The sequence below is a fragment of the Carlito syrichta genome, unplaced genomic scaffold, assembly GCF_000164805.1.
Source record: "Carlito syrichta isolate Samal-C Ts95f unplaced genomic scaffold, Tarsius_syrichta-2.0.1 Scaffold303985, whole genome shotgun sequence".
Taxonomy (NCBI): Eukaryota; Metazoa; Chordata; class Mammalia; order Primates; family Tarsiidae; genus Carlito; species Carlito syrichta.
In genome coordinates, this window is record NW_007248081.1 from 769,862 (window position 1) to 786,880 (window position 17,019).

At 36.3% G+C, this 17,019-nt stretch overlaps 1 protein-coding gene across 1 annotated transcript in view; it reads left to right on the forward strand.

The window, feature by feature from the left end:
* Positions 1-17,019, forward strand: part of TDRD3 (tudor domain containing 3) — a 128,952-nt gene that overhangs the window by 15,889 nt on the left and 96,044 nt on the right. The window contains 2 exon segments of the mRNA XM_008059272.2: positions 5,120-5,280; positions 12,101-12,242. Of these exon segments, the coding sequence (XP_008057463.1) occupies positions 5,207-5,280; positions 12,101-12,242 (216 nt within the window). The 5' untranslated portion in view covers positions 5,120-5,206.

The following is a 17,019-nucleotide window of genomic DNA, read 5'->3' on the forward strand; positions in this document are numbered from 1 at the left end:
ATCAGAAATGGTTTTTTTCTAGAAGAGTTATGTGTTAGCTCCTGCCTGTAGCTAGTTGGGGTGCTACTGCCTTCTAGTTAAGGTTCTGCCTAAGTCTAAATTTGTCACTAGCCCAAAGCTGAGAATCTCAGTTGCGAAGTTGTTACTGCCAAAAACAAACAGATTTTCTCTGGAGGAAGATGTTCTCCAAATTGGGGTTTACCCTAGATTGCCTGCGTGGATGACATGAGGAATGTTTGTGAAATTTCTAACATTATGTGGACAGTTCTGTTTTATTTTAGTTTCTTTGGGTCTGATATTATACTTAGAATGGTCCTGGGTGTAACAAATCAAACTTTTGTTCTTGTCTCTTCCTGCCCCATCTCCATGTTTATTTAAGTCAAATTGTGTTAAAATGATATTGAGGTTTTGGCAGAGAAAGAAGTAGGTAAGAAAGGTTATCATCAGTGCTATTTAAAGTTTCTCTTCTGTAATCCCGCGCCTTTGGGAGACTGAGGTGAGTGGATTGCCTGAGCCCGCGGGGTTGAGACCCGCCTGGGCAGCGAGACCTCATCTCTACAATAAATCAAAAAATCAGCCGGGCGTGTTAGCGCATGCCTGTAATTCCAGCTACTTGGAAGGCTGAGGTGGAAGGATCTTCGGAGCCCAGCAGGTCGAGGCTGCGGTGGCCGGGAGCGGCCACTGCACTCCAGTCTGGGCGACAGAGACTCCAACTCAAAAAAAAAAAAAAAAAAAAGTTTATCTTTCAGGATTTTGCAATGCCTACAGGCAGAATTAGTATTTCTTCTTCCAAGGCAGCTTTCTTGAAACACTGCGCTGTTGCCTGAGTCCTAAGGTAGAGATGTGAGTAGTTCAGTCAAAAATCTCCCTTGAAGTACATGAATAGATGGAAAAATGAGCTCTAGAAAATCTCCACTGGCACCACTAGAAATGCTTTTGGAAGTAGTGATAGTATAGAGAAAGAAATGAATTGTGTTTTAAATTAGTTAAAAGGATGGTGGAGGATGAAACTGTTTTATTTTCTCTTAATTTTAGTGTACTTTGCAATAATGATGGAGCATTGGAACTGAATCATACTCAGATTGTTTCTGGGGATGTGGCTTGTTTTTAGAGTTGATGGAGAATGTCATACTTATGTTGTTAGGTATATAGATTGAGAAATTTGTATCTCAAAGGAACTGATAAGATTATAACAAGAAATGGCAGCATATATTTTTAGACTCAAATGGTTTCTAGAGTTTAAAAAAAAAAATCTCAGTCTTAACTGTTTTTTTAAAGTACAATCAGAATGTAGAGAATTAGTTCCATGTCATCCAAACTTCGGGGGGGTCTGATTGATACACAAGAATGTTATTTAATATGATCAGTAAATTAATAAGCTAATAGGGTCATCTAAATCTGATATTCTACATAAGTTGGTATGACTGGTTAGGCGTTCAGATGATGGAGGAGTCCATCGACTTAAGGAGAAGAGAGAGTAAAGCCTGGATGAATGACCTGGGAGAGGATTTCTGGCAGATACTTGATGTTGTTTATTAGAGCTAGAAATGCTTGCCTGGAGGTACAATGATACAATTCTTCTTACTTATTAAAAACATGTACAGTAATTTTCTTTTAATTGTTTCTTATTGCTGATACAAAAGAGAAAAACAGAAATCTTGGGTGGTCAAGGATTAATTTTTTTATTTTCATTTACATTGATATATTTTTTTACTTTGGGGTTTCTGTTGATTGTAGTTGAACAAAGATTTTGAAATTAATTCTTACCTATTTTTGTGTATGTTTTTGGATGACTTTAGACTCAGGATTTGGGATTTTAGAACCATAGAGTTTTATTTGATTACATATATTTTATTTAGGTTTAGTACTTCTCTGTTTTAACGACAGAGTGTAATAAAATGAATATTATAAAGGAGAATAATGCAAAATGTATTATATTTACCAGTTTACTTATGGAATATTCAGAATTATGGAACCACTAATTTTTTTTTTTTTGGAGCTGGAGTCTCAGTCTGCTGCCCAGGCTAGAGTACAGTGGCATAATGATGGCTCACTGCGACCTGTACCTCCTAGGCTCAGGCAATCCTTCTGCCTCAGCCTCCCTATTAGCTGGGATTCAAGGCCGCACACCACCTTGCATGGCTAATTTTGTTTGTTTATTTTTTTTCTGTAGATATGAGGTCTTGCTATGTTGTCCAGGCTTGTCTCGAACTCCTGAACTCAAGCAATCCTCCTGCCTCCGCCTCCCAAAGTGCTGAGATTATAGGTGTGAGCCGCCCTGCTGGCCAGAACCACTATTTTAAGGCTTGATGATTCACACTGCAAAGTGGCAATCAAAAGATTATGTTTAATTTGGGAGTTTCTCAGGAGGACTCAATAATAGTACTTCCTTTTCTACCTTGCTTTGGAACCAGCTGGGAAGCGAAAGAGTGGCAGATGTGGGCCAAAATGACTTTCTTGTTGACAAAAATGTGTTTGGAAGATGTGCTGCAGCCAAATGGGCCCCAAAACTGAACCACAAAACATGCATACTTGTACACTCAACATGGAAGTGCCGTTGAGGAGGCTGGCTAAGTGCCGAGGAGGGTGGGGCTGAGGCCAATATACAGTATAGTCTTCCTACTCAGATAACTCACTTCATCAGTGGATGTGTGACAGATTACCACAAACTTGGTAACTTAAAACAATGGAAATTAATTTAACAAATAAGTCTAAAAGTATCAGAGGGTTGATTTCTTTTGGAGGCTCTGAGGGAGAAACTGTTTCATACTTCTCTTCCAGCTTTTGGTAGCTGTAGTCAGTCCTTGACCTTTCTTGGCTTGTAAGTGGGTGATTTTAATTTCTGCTTGCATTATTTACATGATCTTTATGTCTATCTGTGTTTGTTTCCTCTTCTTTTCTAAGAACACTCACCATTGGATTAGGACCCACTCTAATCCAGGATGTTCTCATCTCTAGATCTTTACCTTAAATACATCTGAAAAGAGTCTTTCTCAAATGAGTTTACATTTACAGGTTCCAGGCAGACTTATCTTTTGACTACTGTTCAACCCACTAAAAAAGGTGAAGAGACCAGGAGTTGTATTTGTTTACTCACTGATGGCTAGGAGACATCAGCAGTCAGGGCAGATATGCCTTCGTTTCATTCATTCCCCAGCTCTTTGTTTTTATGGTCAACCACATGTAGAAATTCAGCATACCAGCCTTATTCCTACCCTGTATTTGCATCATTGGCATTATCTTCAATTTGTGTTTCTTTGGCAGAGTCTTTTAAAGTGACTTGACCATTTTGTGACCATTGTGGTTAAAACTAAGTAATATAATCTGTATATCCACTTAACTGTCTACAAATAAAAGACAGTTTGTCACAACATACTGAAAGCAGACAAACCAGTGATGGTGCCATTTCAACACCCAGGGGACACAGAACTCCCAAAATTCAACAGATGCTTTGTGACCTGTGTTGGAGTGACTGAGTAAGGGTGCTCTTGTTGTTTTGACTGTTGAACATTAGTAAAGTGTAATTTTGTTGTTGTTGTTGTTCCTTTCTGAAAATAAATAGAAACAAATGTTTCTCTCCTACATTTTAAGAGAAGTGCAGTACCCAGGATGTATGAATCTCACTTTAGAACACAAAGGTCTGGATCTTCACTAACTGTTAAATGGGTTTTTTGCAATGATGTAAAGGGTCTATTTCCATGTGCTCCAGATATAGAGCACTGGAAATATGGCTAAATTTTGCAACTGGGCAATTGAGTTTTTATTTCACTTAATTTTAATTAATTTAAATGCAACTTTAAATAACCACATGTGGCTGGTGGATTGTATTGGACAACAAAGGCTAGATGTTTGTCAGTGCATACGCATTTGCTATGGAGAGTACTAATAATGTAAAAAGACCATAACAATAACCATAACTTGTCAGTAATTTAATTAAAAGGTCTTTATTTTAATGATGTAACAGCAGCCAAGGAAAAAGTTATCCTGAATTAGCAGCTTTTCTGTACTTTTGAACTTGTTTCAACTTGGAGATTTTTTTCCCATAACTGAAAATTAGATGAAATTTTAGATTCTGTTTTATAACTACATTCTCTAAGCCTAAAATTATAACACAATTCTTTCTTTGCAGGCAAAATATCGATAAATAATGAAGTAGATTTCAACTTGGGGATGTGTTTGCTCGGGAAATTTTAAGTATAAATGCTTGTCAATCATTTTACATTTCTCTGCTGAAAATGTAAATTAATAGGCACAGAAAGATTTTACTTAAAAGACTGTTTATCTTTAAAATGTAACTTTTTCCCCAGTATTGTAATACTTAAAGAAGTAGAGGTTGTCACTTGAGTTAAATTTATTTTTCAGACACGTAAGCATTTCCATAAGCATTTGCCATTAGCAAATTCTAAACCTTGCCATAAGCATTTTATTATATAAAACTTTTTACTTCGTATCTAGTTAATCCATTGCTTTTTTTTGGTCTTTGATTGAAATTTGACTGGAGAAAGTACTTCTCCCTACTGCCAGTACTTATACTACCGCATTAGATTTAATGACATTTTAAAAAAGAAAATATGAAAATAAGCGCAATTCACACTTGAAATTTCTGTCATTTCATGAGTATTGTATTCTTCGTTTATACCAGAAGAGGGTGCACTTTAAACTTGTCTTTGAACAAAAAACATTCCTTTGCACTGCTGCCATAAAGTTAATGTCCCTTAAAAACATTGCCAAGCTCTTTATTTTCAAAGTATCACTTAATGTACATGGGGGGTGGGGGGGGAGAGAAGCTGGCTGTATGTGTGTGAGTTAGAGTGCGTAAGACTAAAAGCATCAGTTAATATACCTTTTATACAAAAATATAGCTAGGGTTTTCTTTTTCTGGCTTTCTGAAAATGAATTCAGAATTATTTTTAAAAAATTTTCTTCTTTTGAAGTTTTCTCTTTACCTTCCCCCCAAAACAAACAAAAGACACTTGATAATATATAACATAATTTCAGTTTTAACCTTACCTAAAGTTATCATTGTAAATCAAAGCATGACCATTAAGGAAAAGAAAAACAATATAAATGAAAACAGCCATGACTAGAAAGTGACTTTTATTCTTTTGTGTTTTGACAGCTTGAAGGTCCATGTGTTTTGCAAATTCAAAAAATTCGTAATGTTGCTGCGCCAAAGGATAATGAAGAATCTCAGGCTGCACCAAGGATGCTGCGATTGCAGATGACTGATGGTCATATAAGTTGCACAGCAGTAGAATTTAGTTATATGCCAAAAATAAGGTGAGTGACACTTTATTTTGTATATTTGTTACAGAGTGCTTGAAGGTGCTATTTAAATAGGGCCGTTTTGAGTTTTGAAAAGAAGGAATAAACCCTTAGTTGAATGTTACAACTTTTCTGATAAAATTATCAAACTTAGCCGGGCTCGGTGGCTCAGCCTGTAATCCCGCGCCTTTGGGAGGCTGAGGTGAGTGGATTGCCTGAGCCCGCGGGTTCGAGACCCGCCTGGGCAGCGAGACCTCATCTCTACAATAAATCAAAAAATCAGCCGGGCGTGGTAGCGCGCGCCTGTAATTCCGGCTACTCGGAAGGCTGAGGCGGAAGGATCGCCAGAGCCCAGCAGGTCGAGGCTGCGGTGGCCGGGAGCGGCCACTGCACTCCAGTCTGGGCGACAGAGTGAGACTCCAACTCAAAAAAAAAAAAAAAAAATTATCAAACTTTGCATTTCTGCTTTATCTGTATAAAAATAGTTAAAAATGTGAATTAGCTATTTCTTTATTCAGTATAAAACAGAAATTTAGCATGTTCTTGCGTGGAAAGTAGTCTTTTTAGTTTTGTCAAGAATTTTAGGTCATTTGTTTTTTGGAACAAACAAAATTTCTTTAAATATTTTATGGTTCCTTCCTTGCTAGTTTGCTCAGTAGCTGTGTGTATAATAGTGTGTCTATCGCACTACTTAATGATCTAGCAAAGTTTTATAGATTAATGAATTTTCCTAGGACATGATTGAAGTCAGGGAGATTCAAATGTCAAAACATATTCTAAGATGAAGAGGAACTCCCTAAGGAGTAATTTTCAAGTCTTTCTTTGTGTTATTTTCAAGAGAGCTTTTAGAGTCATGCATAATGGAATGAGAAAAGCAAAGAGAGGAAAGGGGAGTGTCTCCCTTATCCTCAGTGTCCCCATTAGGCCAGTCTGAGCTCTGTTTTCTGAGGTAGGAACACTCATTGGACATTTGAAAAACCTCTTCTCCTCTTAATCATTTTATATGTTCATATTTGCTCCTCTGGGTCCTTTGAGTTTTTTCACTTAAAAAAAACTCCTTTACCATACTTTTTTTTGAGTATACATTTATCAAGTATTTAGCATCTACTGTGTTTCAGCTGGAGGTACAAAGGTACACATGATTTCTATTTTGTCTCCCACTAGCCCATATGTTAATGAGACAGGAACAATAGGCATAGAATTATTAAAATAAATAGATTAACTGAAAGAACTAGGAGTTCAGAAAATTACCTCTGCTGGGGGTAGCCAGGAGTGGGACTTAAAATATTTTGAGAGAGATGGGAGTGGGGAATGGCACATACAAAAACACAGTGTTCCAACAAGAGAAGAGTGAGTGGTTCTGTTTGTGAAGCTTAGGTGATTTGGGATAGGGGTATATGGGAGGAAATGTGGTAGATTGAGGCCTTGTATGTCATACTTGGTGATTTCCCTTCTTTTTTTTCTTGTCAACTGGTGTCTGCCTCTGGTAAGAGAGGACTCCTCCTCAGAAGGTAGAATGTATGTCTGTCTAAAATGTTGACTTCTATATACAAAGGGGAGTTTATTGATTTTGTGATTGTTGCCATCTTTTTGAAGAGTAGGAGTCCTTCTTTTATGGAGAAGAAGCCTTTCAAACTCTTATGACAAATTCAGTTAGACCCCCCCATAAGAGTTCATTTGTGACTCAGAAGGAAGACTTGCCATATTCATTCTCTGACTTTACAGCTGTAATTTCTCTGAGGTAAATGAAAACTCGTGATCCGCCTAGAGAGGAAGGTGTGACCCAGTGCTGTCTGCTGTTGTCGCTTGTTGAATTTATTGCAGCTTGATAGCTGAAAAAGTTATTGTCATATGCTCATTCTCTCATCATTGAAGCAGCATGTCTCCTTTGGTGCCATGAAAATGACAACTTACAAAATTATTCTTACTTTTGGAGAGTTTGAAAGATTTTTTCAAATAAGTATGATTAGTAGTTATCTTAGAAGGAAGGTGTAACAACTCTAGATGGGATGAGCCAGGTGCGGGTATGGGTTATGTTGCCGCACAGAGGCTTTGCATTTCTCTGTGGCGCTTGTTTCCAGTCTTTCATCCTTCTCCTGCTCCAGCCTTGCTAGTTTTTTTGTTAATTCCAGTGAAGAGAGAGTAAAAGTACCTTGGTATGTTAGTCCGTTTTGTGTTGCTGTAAAGAAATACCTAAGACTGGGTAATTTATAAAGAAAAAAGGTGTATTTGGCTTACAGTTCTGCATGGCGTTGGCACACTTTGGGGGAGACCTCAGGAAGCTTTTACATGCGGGGGACATTGGGGAGACAGCATGTCACGTGATGACAGAGGAAGCAAGAGAGAGAACCAGCTTTCACATGAAATAATAGAGCAAGAACTCACTCATTACCATGAGATTGGCTCCAAGCCTTTCCTGAGGGATTCCCCCCATGACCCAAACATCTCATGATAGAGTGCTAAGCCCTACCTTCAACACTGGGGATCACATTTCATTATTTTTTTTTCTGACCTTCTGGACTCAGGTATCCCTTCTGCTTCAGCCTCCCGAGTAGCTGGGACTACAGGTGTGCGTCACCATGACTGCCTAATTTTTTTTTATTTTTAAGTTTTTTTTGTAGAGAGGAGGTCTATTTTTCCCCAGGCTGATCTCAAAGTCTTGGGCTCAAGCAGCCCTCCCACCTAGGTCTCCTAAAGTGCTAGGATTATAAGTGTGAGCCAGTGTCACTGTTCCTGATGGGAATTATATTTCAACATGAGATTTGGAGGGGACAAACATCCAAACTATATCACTTGGGAGTGCCAATAAAAATAGCAATTAAGCCAAAATATGCTCCAAATAAGGTTAGTTATAGTCCTGAAAGTAATTTAATAAAAGTTATATTAAAATTTTGGTCTCTGTGGAACCACAGAACAGCTAAAGCAAACCTGAGTGAAAGGCCAAAACTGGAGTCATCACACTACCTGTTTTCAAACTATACTACAAAACTAATGTAACCAGAACATCTTGGTACTGGCATAAAATCAGACACATTGACCCATGGAATAGGATAGAGAACCCAGAAGTAAATCCTTTTACTTACAGCCAACTGATTTTTGACAAAGGCATCAAGAACATATATTGGGGAATGGACAGTCTCTTTTAAAAAAATGTTTTTGGGAAAACTGAATATCCATATACAGAAGAATGAAATGAGATTTCATCTTTCTCCATTTACAGAAACCAACTCAAAATGGATTAAAGACTTAAATATAAGACCCCAAACTATGAAACTACTAGAAGAAAACATTGGGGAAACACTTCAGGACATTGGTCTGGGCAAAGTTTTTTTGGATAAGACCTCAAAAGCACAGGCAGCAAAAGTAAAAATAGACAAATACCATTACATCAAGCCAGAAAGCTCTTATACAGCAAAGGAAACAATTAACAAAGTGCAGACATAATCGACAGAATGGTAGAACATGTTTGTGAACTATCTATCTAACAAGGGATTAATAACAGGAATCTATAAGGAACTCACATAACTTGAACCCCACAAATAATCTGTTTAAAAATTGACAAAGGACCTGAATAGGTGTTTCTCAAAGGAAGACATACAAATAGCCAACATGTATATGAAAACATGCTCAGCATCACTAATCATCAGAAAATGCAAATCAAGACCACAATGAGATATCATCTCACCCCAGTTAGAATGATTCTTTTCAAAAAGACAAAAAATACCTTCTACAGTTTTGGTATTTGACCATCCAAACTGCATTTGGGGTTTGATCCGCATTGTTGGAGGTGGAGCCTATTGAGAGGTGTTTGGGTCTTGAGGGTATATCTTTCATAAATGGCTAGGTGCCATCCTTGTGATAATGAGTTCTCTGTTAGTTCCTGTGAGAACTGGTTGTTAAAAGAGCCATGGAACCTGCTCCTAACTCCCCCACCCTTCTTCTCCACGTGATCTGCATACTCCCCTCTTTCTGCCATGAGTGGAAGCAGGTGAAAGTCCTCACCAAGTGCACACACTGGTGTCATGCCTGTACAGCCTGCAGAGCTATGAGCCAAATAAACCTCTTTTCTTTATATATTACCCAGCCTCAGGTATTCCTTTATAGAAACACAAATGGACTAAGACTATAACAGATGCTGGTGAGGATACAGAGAAAGGAGAATGCTTGTACACTGTTGGTGGGAATGCAGATTAGTACAGCCACCATGGAAAACATTATGGAGGTTCCTCAAAAAACTAAAAATAGAAATACTGTATGATCCAGCAGTCCCACTGCTGGCTATATATCCAAAAGAAAGGAAATCAGCATATTGAATAAATATCTGCACTCTTGTGTTTATTGCACTACTCATAATACCCAAAATATGAACTCAATCTCAGTGTCCATCAGTGGTTGAATGAATTTTCAAAAAGTGGTATATGTGCAGGAGGAACTCAAATTATTCTACAAAAAAGATACTTGCACATGCATGTTTATTGCAGCACTATTCACAATAGCAAATATGAAGCCATCAGTGCTGCCCATAGAAAATAGACTGGATTTTAAAGATGTGATACATATATACAGTGGAGTATTATGCAGTCATAAAGAAGGACAAAATGAACTTTGCAGCAACTTGGATGAATTTAGAATCTATAATACTCAGTGATCTATCACAGAAACATAGAACTGAGTACCACATGTTCTCACTCATAAGTGGACCCTGAAATGAAAAATTATCATAATCCTATAAGAAAGGGATTAGTAGTAGTGGAAAACTGCCAGGTGAGGGGGTGGCACACTTCATCAATAAGGGTAAATGATCTCAAACCAGGTGAAGTGGGGACCAAATGAGGCCCAAACTTTACCTGTACATTTGTATACCTAACCCTGAATTGTGCCTAGCATTTTTAAAATAAAAATTTTAAAAAGTGGTATATGTATATATTTACAATGGAATATTATGTTGTCATAAAAAATATGAAATCCTGTTATTTGCAACAGCATGGATGCAACTGGAGGGTGTTAAGTGAAATTGTAGTTCCATCCTCAAATAATTTGACTTTTGTCTTTGGTAAATTATACAATTTGTTAATAATTTCCTTAGAGATAAAGAGTACAGCAGCCTGGTACTCTTGGTGCTTCTATTTTGATTTATCCCTGTATGATGACAGTAGAGTTATGAAAATTTGGATTTGCTTCCTAGAATTGGGAAAAATGTCTTCACTTAGTGCTGCTGTATTCAGTTGCTCATCTTGAAGTCTGATTGAGGTTTATGCTACATTTACTATTTATCTCCACAGAGCTCTCTGCTTAAGGGTTAGGTTAGGCAAGGATTTTCATGTCCCTTTGTCCCTTAAGTTGTGAGAGATAACTAAAACTGATAAAGCCTGAGATCCTCAAAAAAACAATTTTTTTTTAAGAGATAGGGTTTTGCTCTATTGCTCAGGCTAGAGTGCAGTGCTGTGATCCTTCGACCTCAGTCTCCCAAGTTGCCAGGACTACAGACATGTAATTTTTATTTTTTGTGGAGATGGGATCTTGCTATGTCTTGAGCTCCTTGCCTCAAGTGATCCTCTTGTCTTGGCCTCCCAAAGCGCTGAGATTATAGGCATGACCCACCATGCTCTGCCTTAAAATATGGCTTAATAGCTTTATTGAACTGTCATTGACATATACAAATTTTATATATATATAAATTATATGGTGTACAGAATAATTTCTAGTATATAAACTATCTTACTGTATATGGGCTTTTTGAAGCTTTAAAAGCAGATATTCTTTATTTCTTCTTGCTAATAACTTCTATTAACCATCTTTCTTCACAAAGGCTAGTAATATTAGCACTCTCACTGATTTGCTTTTGCATATATCAGCACATGATGAGTTTTAGGAGCTTTTTAAACGTGAACAATGTGAAGCCATTTCAGGATAATTTTCTAGTTTGTCCCAAGTGTTTTAGGGTAGACTTTACTACAGGAATACTGTTTGGAGTATTTTACACTCTGCTATATGTGGGAAGAGGTAGGGTGGGGCACCAAATGCTTTTACTTTGGAGCAAACCTATGTGATGAAATGTATTTCTTCCTTTGTTTTCTTTACCAGATGGTTAGCGGGAGAGTAAACAGCTTGTCTCTGGTTATTATAAAAAGGAGTCATGGTGTAATGTTTGGCAAAATCTGATATTATTAACCTGTTATAGAAGCGTTGTTTTAAAATTCATGTGTAAATAGTTTAAAGTTAATATGTAAAGTTAGTATATAAATAGCTTAAAGTTAGCATGTAAAAAGTCCTTTTAAAGTTATTGTGTAATTGGTTCTTTGACTAGATGGTTAACAAAAAAGAGCATTATTTTGTATGAATTACTGTAGCTCATATAGATGTTAAATTTTTAGAATTATTACTGGTCAGATACCTTCTGCATTGAAATTTAATGTTGGAACATGTATGCAATGCACAATCAAAGCTCAGAGGAAAAAGGTGGTAAATCTTACATATATACAGTGTGGCATAATTGAGAAAGTACTTGAAAGTATTTTAATAGCTTTATTTCTGTTTATCATATCTTTATTTTTTACAACTTTGTGAGGTGTCATTGTTGTCCACTTTTTTTTTGTTGTTGTGGAAACTAAAGCTTTTCTTTTTTTAAAAAATTAAGCTAGAAAATGGCAATTTTGTTTCTGGTCTCTCAACTTCATCCCTTGTGATCTGTTTATGTTATATAGCCTGTCTCCTGAAGAAAGAGTTTTGGTGTTAGTGCATTTTGAAGAACTTGATTAAGTCATAGTGTGAGGCTGAATTTCAGTTTTGGGGAGGAGCTTCAATGTATTTGTAACTCTCTTTGTTCTGTATGTAGCCTGAACACACCACCTGGAACTAAAGTTAAGCTATCAGGCATTGTTGACATAAAAAATGGATTCCTGCTCTTGAATGACTCTAACACCACTGTTCTTGGAGGTGAAGTGGAACACCTTATTGAGAAATGGGAGTTACAGAGAGTAAGTGTAAACTGAGAATAATGGCTACAACTTTTAAAACATTACAGTCTTTTTATTGCATTGTCTTATTGTAAAGAGATTTTCTCATAATGAATGATAAAATTAGTCCTTTGTGTCAAAGTTGAATAGAATGGAATATTATGACCTTTAGTAGAGCTATCTTTGTCTTAGCATATTGTTTCTCCAAAGCAGATATGATATTTAAATATTTGTTATATTTTATTGCATATTTAAGAAAATCATTCTTTACTGACAGCTTTCAAAACTGCCAAGATACTAGTTATAAGCTATATATAATATGTACATAATTAATATATATTAATAAATATATAATGTATAATTCTTTTTGCAAGAACTAAAAGCATTTGTGCACGTGTGAATATAATGTATGTATATTTGTCACATCTGCATACACACATACATGCAAGTAAAAGCAAGTTAGAATTTCACCATGATTCATGGATTCTTGTTGCATTTGACTTCCTGTCTCATTAGTTGATGCTTTTCTTCAATTATGTTAACAATATCTTCATGTCCTCAGTCATATAGATTATCTTGTAAATGTTTCTCTACTTTGCTTGCAGTAACCAATTCACCGCAGCCAAACTCTTATCAGTCTTGACTCTCATAACAGTTTCATTGCTGTTACTGTAGCTTAGGTCTTCCGTTTCTTTTGTCTGGACTACTACAGTAGCCTTTTGACTCTCTCTCCACATATTTTTTCTCCATTTTCTAATTTACTTCATGTACTTCTGACAGATTATCTTCCTCCAGCATAGTTTAGAACATATCACACCCTACTTTTATTTCAATGCCTTAATTTGGGATTCAAGGCCATTTATAATCTGACCCAAGTTCCAGTTTGCATTTTCAATTTTCTGAATTCTTATACAAAGATTTTGTTCGAGCCGAATAGAACTGCTTCTTGTTTCTTTGATTCCTTATATATCCCTTAGTTAAGCAACAACAAAAAATTGTTGTTTTGAAGCAACAGCAAAAAAACTTCCTCACTTTTACGTCTCATTTTGTTTCCTCTGCCCTAATCTCCACATGGCCAAATTGTTCTCATGCTTTTAGACTGAGATCAAATGCTTGCTTCTTCATAAAGTGAAAGTAGTTTATCTTTTATTTATTTATTTAATTTTTATAGTAAGATGTTTAATGAACTAAAACATGCACATCAAACATTAAGTGAAGACATTTCCAGGAAATATGTAGGAATATGAGGAAGTTTATATAACCAGCCCTTCACTAAAATCTACCAAAATAAAATAGTCAAGAAACTTGAAACTTTCTAGAAAGTAGTTTCAAACTTATACCACAGACTTTATCAAATATCTTTTAGGAAGAGTATAAATGGAACAAAACTGAAAGTAAACACTACAATTTGACATTAAGTCTTTCTAAAGGCAATGACTCAGTGTTTCAGAAAGCAAGTGAAATAAGTCTGGAAAATTCCAAATAATAGTCTCCATTTTGGAACATCTAGGCATGGAAGGAACATTTCTCAAAACAGTAAGAACCATCTATGATAAACCCACTGCTAACATACTGCTCAATGGACAGAAGCTAGAAGCATTCCCTCTAAAAATGGAAACAAGACAAGGTTGACTACTCTCACCCAACCTGTTCAGCATAGTGCTGGAAGTCCTAGCTAGAGCAATCAGACAAGAGAAGGAAATCTGGGTTATCCAAACAGAAAAAGAGGAAGTTAAGCTATCCCTCTTTGTGGATGATGTGATTCTATACCTAGAAAGCTCAAGGGAGTTCGCCAAAAACCTCCTTGCATGGGTAAATGACTTTGGTGAAGTTTTGGGGTACAAAATCAGCATGCAAAAGACAGTTCCATTTCTATACACCAGTAACAAACAGGCAGAGAACCAAATAAAAAGCACAATTGCATTCACAGTAGCCAGAAAAAATAGGAAAAAAGAAAGAAAAAAAAGCAATACCTTGGCATGTTCCTAACCAAAGAAGTGAAAGACCTTTACAATGAGAATTATAAAACACTGCTCAAATAAATTAAAGAGGACACACACAAGTGGAAAAAACATTCCATGCTCGTGGATTGGAAAGATCAATAATGTCAAGATGTTCGTCGTACCCAAGGCAATCTATAGATTCACTGCAATATTCATCAAATTATCAACATTCTTCTTCTCAGACCTGGAAATGACAATACAGAAATTCACATGGAAACAAAGAAGTGCACGGATAGTTGTTCCTTTATTGGATTCTTTAAGTACTTTATTCTTGTTAACAGTGTATTACTTTTAACCTAGCACTAAAATTATTTTTCTTATCTCTTTTAACAGATTGTAAGCTTCTTGAGGTCAGAATTCTCATTTGTGTCATCTTTGTTCATTTTGACAAATATTTGCAGAACAGTGTGTATTTACTGTGCTGAGTTCTTGTATTAGTATCTCATGTTATCCTCCTAATAGTCTTATAAAGGGGTATTATATCTATATAGATTAAAAAATGGACTTCTAAGAGCTATTTGATAATTTACTTTATGGTTAGACAGCTAGTAGGTGATGGAGCTGAGCAGAATCCAAGACCATTTCTGTTAGATCAGAGCAACCTTCCTGTCTGCAAAGTGGTAGCCCTGAGCTTCTAGACAGTAGACGTCATAAAAATACTTGGGGAGTGAATGAATTGCAAAACACATAAAATATTTTTGGAATGAATGAATTGCAAAGCTAATTACTCTTTGAGCTGAAATTGATGTTCTTGTACCACCTTCAAATCTTGCCTGCTGTCTAAAGCCAGCCAAGGGCCTAGCAATATTTCAAGCTTTTGGTATTTTATGATGCATCACTGTCTCTTATTTTCTTAGCTGAAAAGTGCCTGTGGTTGGAAGGTAAATGGGTAAGGACATTTAGGCACATTTGTATTCCTTAGTATTCATTTCTTATGATACTAATGTAATACTAGTGTGCTATGTTTGGGCTGCTGTACTGTGCAATAGAAGGTAATATTTTTAATTGCGTTGTTTAATTGAAAATGGCATCAAAAAAGTAATTCAGAAGTGGCCTAATAGTTTTACATTAATAGGCAATTTTAAGAACTTTGCATTCCCTTCACGCATTTCATAAGTTATGTTTTTTTTTTGTTACCATTAGAGATTTTTTAAAGGGTAGTAAAATGTTCTTAATTCAGACCAACATCTTACATAAATTTCCCCCAACCCAGCCAGAACCACCTTACTAATAACCATAAAGTCAGCTAAACATTCCTAGGAACCACCTCACCCTCAACTCACATACCCACACATACACTTACTCGGTGTTTAGTAGTAATTTGATAGTTGTCCTTGAAATGGTTTATTTTGCGTCTTTGAACTTTGCTTCCTGAAAGCCACATTAGTATTTCTTGTTCAGGGTGATAAAAATTTGTGTTTAAAATAGTTTAAGAACATCTGAATATGATTAAATTCTAATTGTTTTTGTGTTTTTTTGGATTTGGTAACCATAGCAATGTAAGAAACATGGAAAGAGCAATTATGTGAGCAGCTGGCAATTGGTACACATGGAAATCAAATGCATACATAGCAGTCATAAGCCAGTTAATTTTAGAAGTAAAGGATATAACATTCGTGTAAAATAGGTGAAGGGAACAGCTGGTAGAAAACTACATGCAGATGTTGTAGCTGTATCACGTTGGTTTCAGAAAGGTGAAGAAGAGAAACTCAGACCTTAAGTGTTATGTATGCTCGTGTGATTCTCGGAAGTTCTATGTAAGATATAATTCACAAAATGATGTAGTTCCATGACATTTTAGTTTCTCCATGTTACAGATCTGTTTTTAAAAAATTTCTTTGTGTGTTTGTGTGTGTGTGGGGTAAAGTATACATAGCATAAAATTTAACCATTTTTAAGTGTACAATTTGGTGGCATTAAGTAAATTCACATTTTTGCCCAACTATCACCACCACCCATCTCCTGAACTTTCTCATCTTCCTGAACTTAAACTCCACCCATTAAACAGTCACTTGTCATTCCTCCCTCCTCTCCGTCTTTGGCAGCCACCATTCTACTTTCTGTTTCCATGAATTTGACTATGCTAGGTAACTCATATGTGAAATCATTCAGTATTTATCCTATTGTACTGGCTTATTTCACTTAGCATAACCTTGTCAAGGTTCATCCGTATTGTACCAAGTATCCAAATTTCTTTTCTCTTTAAGGTTGAATAGTAATGTTTTATATATGAGGTGTGACAAGTTTGCAAACTCATCCTAGAAAAAGTGCTACATACCTCATTGCTGAATATCACTATGGTCACAATCGAAGTACTCCCCTTGGGAAGCTGTGCACCAGTGCCAGCTCCTAGTCCATCCATCAAAGCAGTTTTGGAACTCTTATTCTAGAATGATTGTCGGAGCTGTTGTCACAAGAATGTCGGAGTTTGAGTTAGAGCAATGAGGAGACATTAAATTTCTTGTTAAACTTGGCAAGAGTAGAAGTGAAATCAGAGACACATTAGTCCAAGTTTAATGGAGATACTGCCATGAAGAAAACGCAGTGTATAAATGAATTAAATGCTTTTCTGAGGGGAGAGAAAGCATCACTGGTGAAGAGAGGTCAGGACAGCTAGTAATGAGCAGAACTGACAAAAAGATTGCAAAATTTCATCGAATTATGTGTCAAAATTGCCAGCTGACTGTGAGAAGCATAGCAGATCAAATAAACATTGATAGAGAAACAGGAAAATCTTAACTGAAAATCTTGACATGGGAAAGGTGTGTGCAAAAATGGTCCTGACGGAGCTCTTG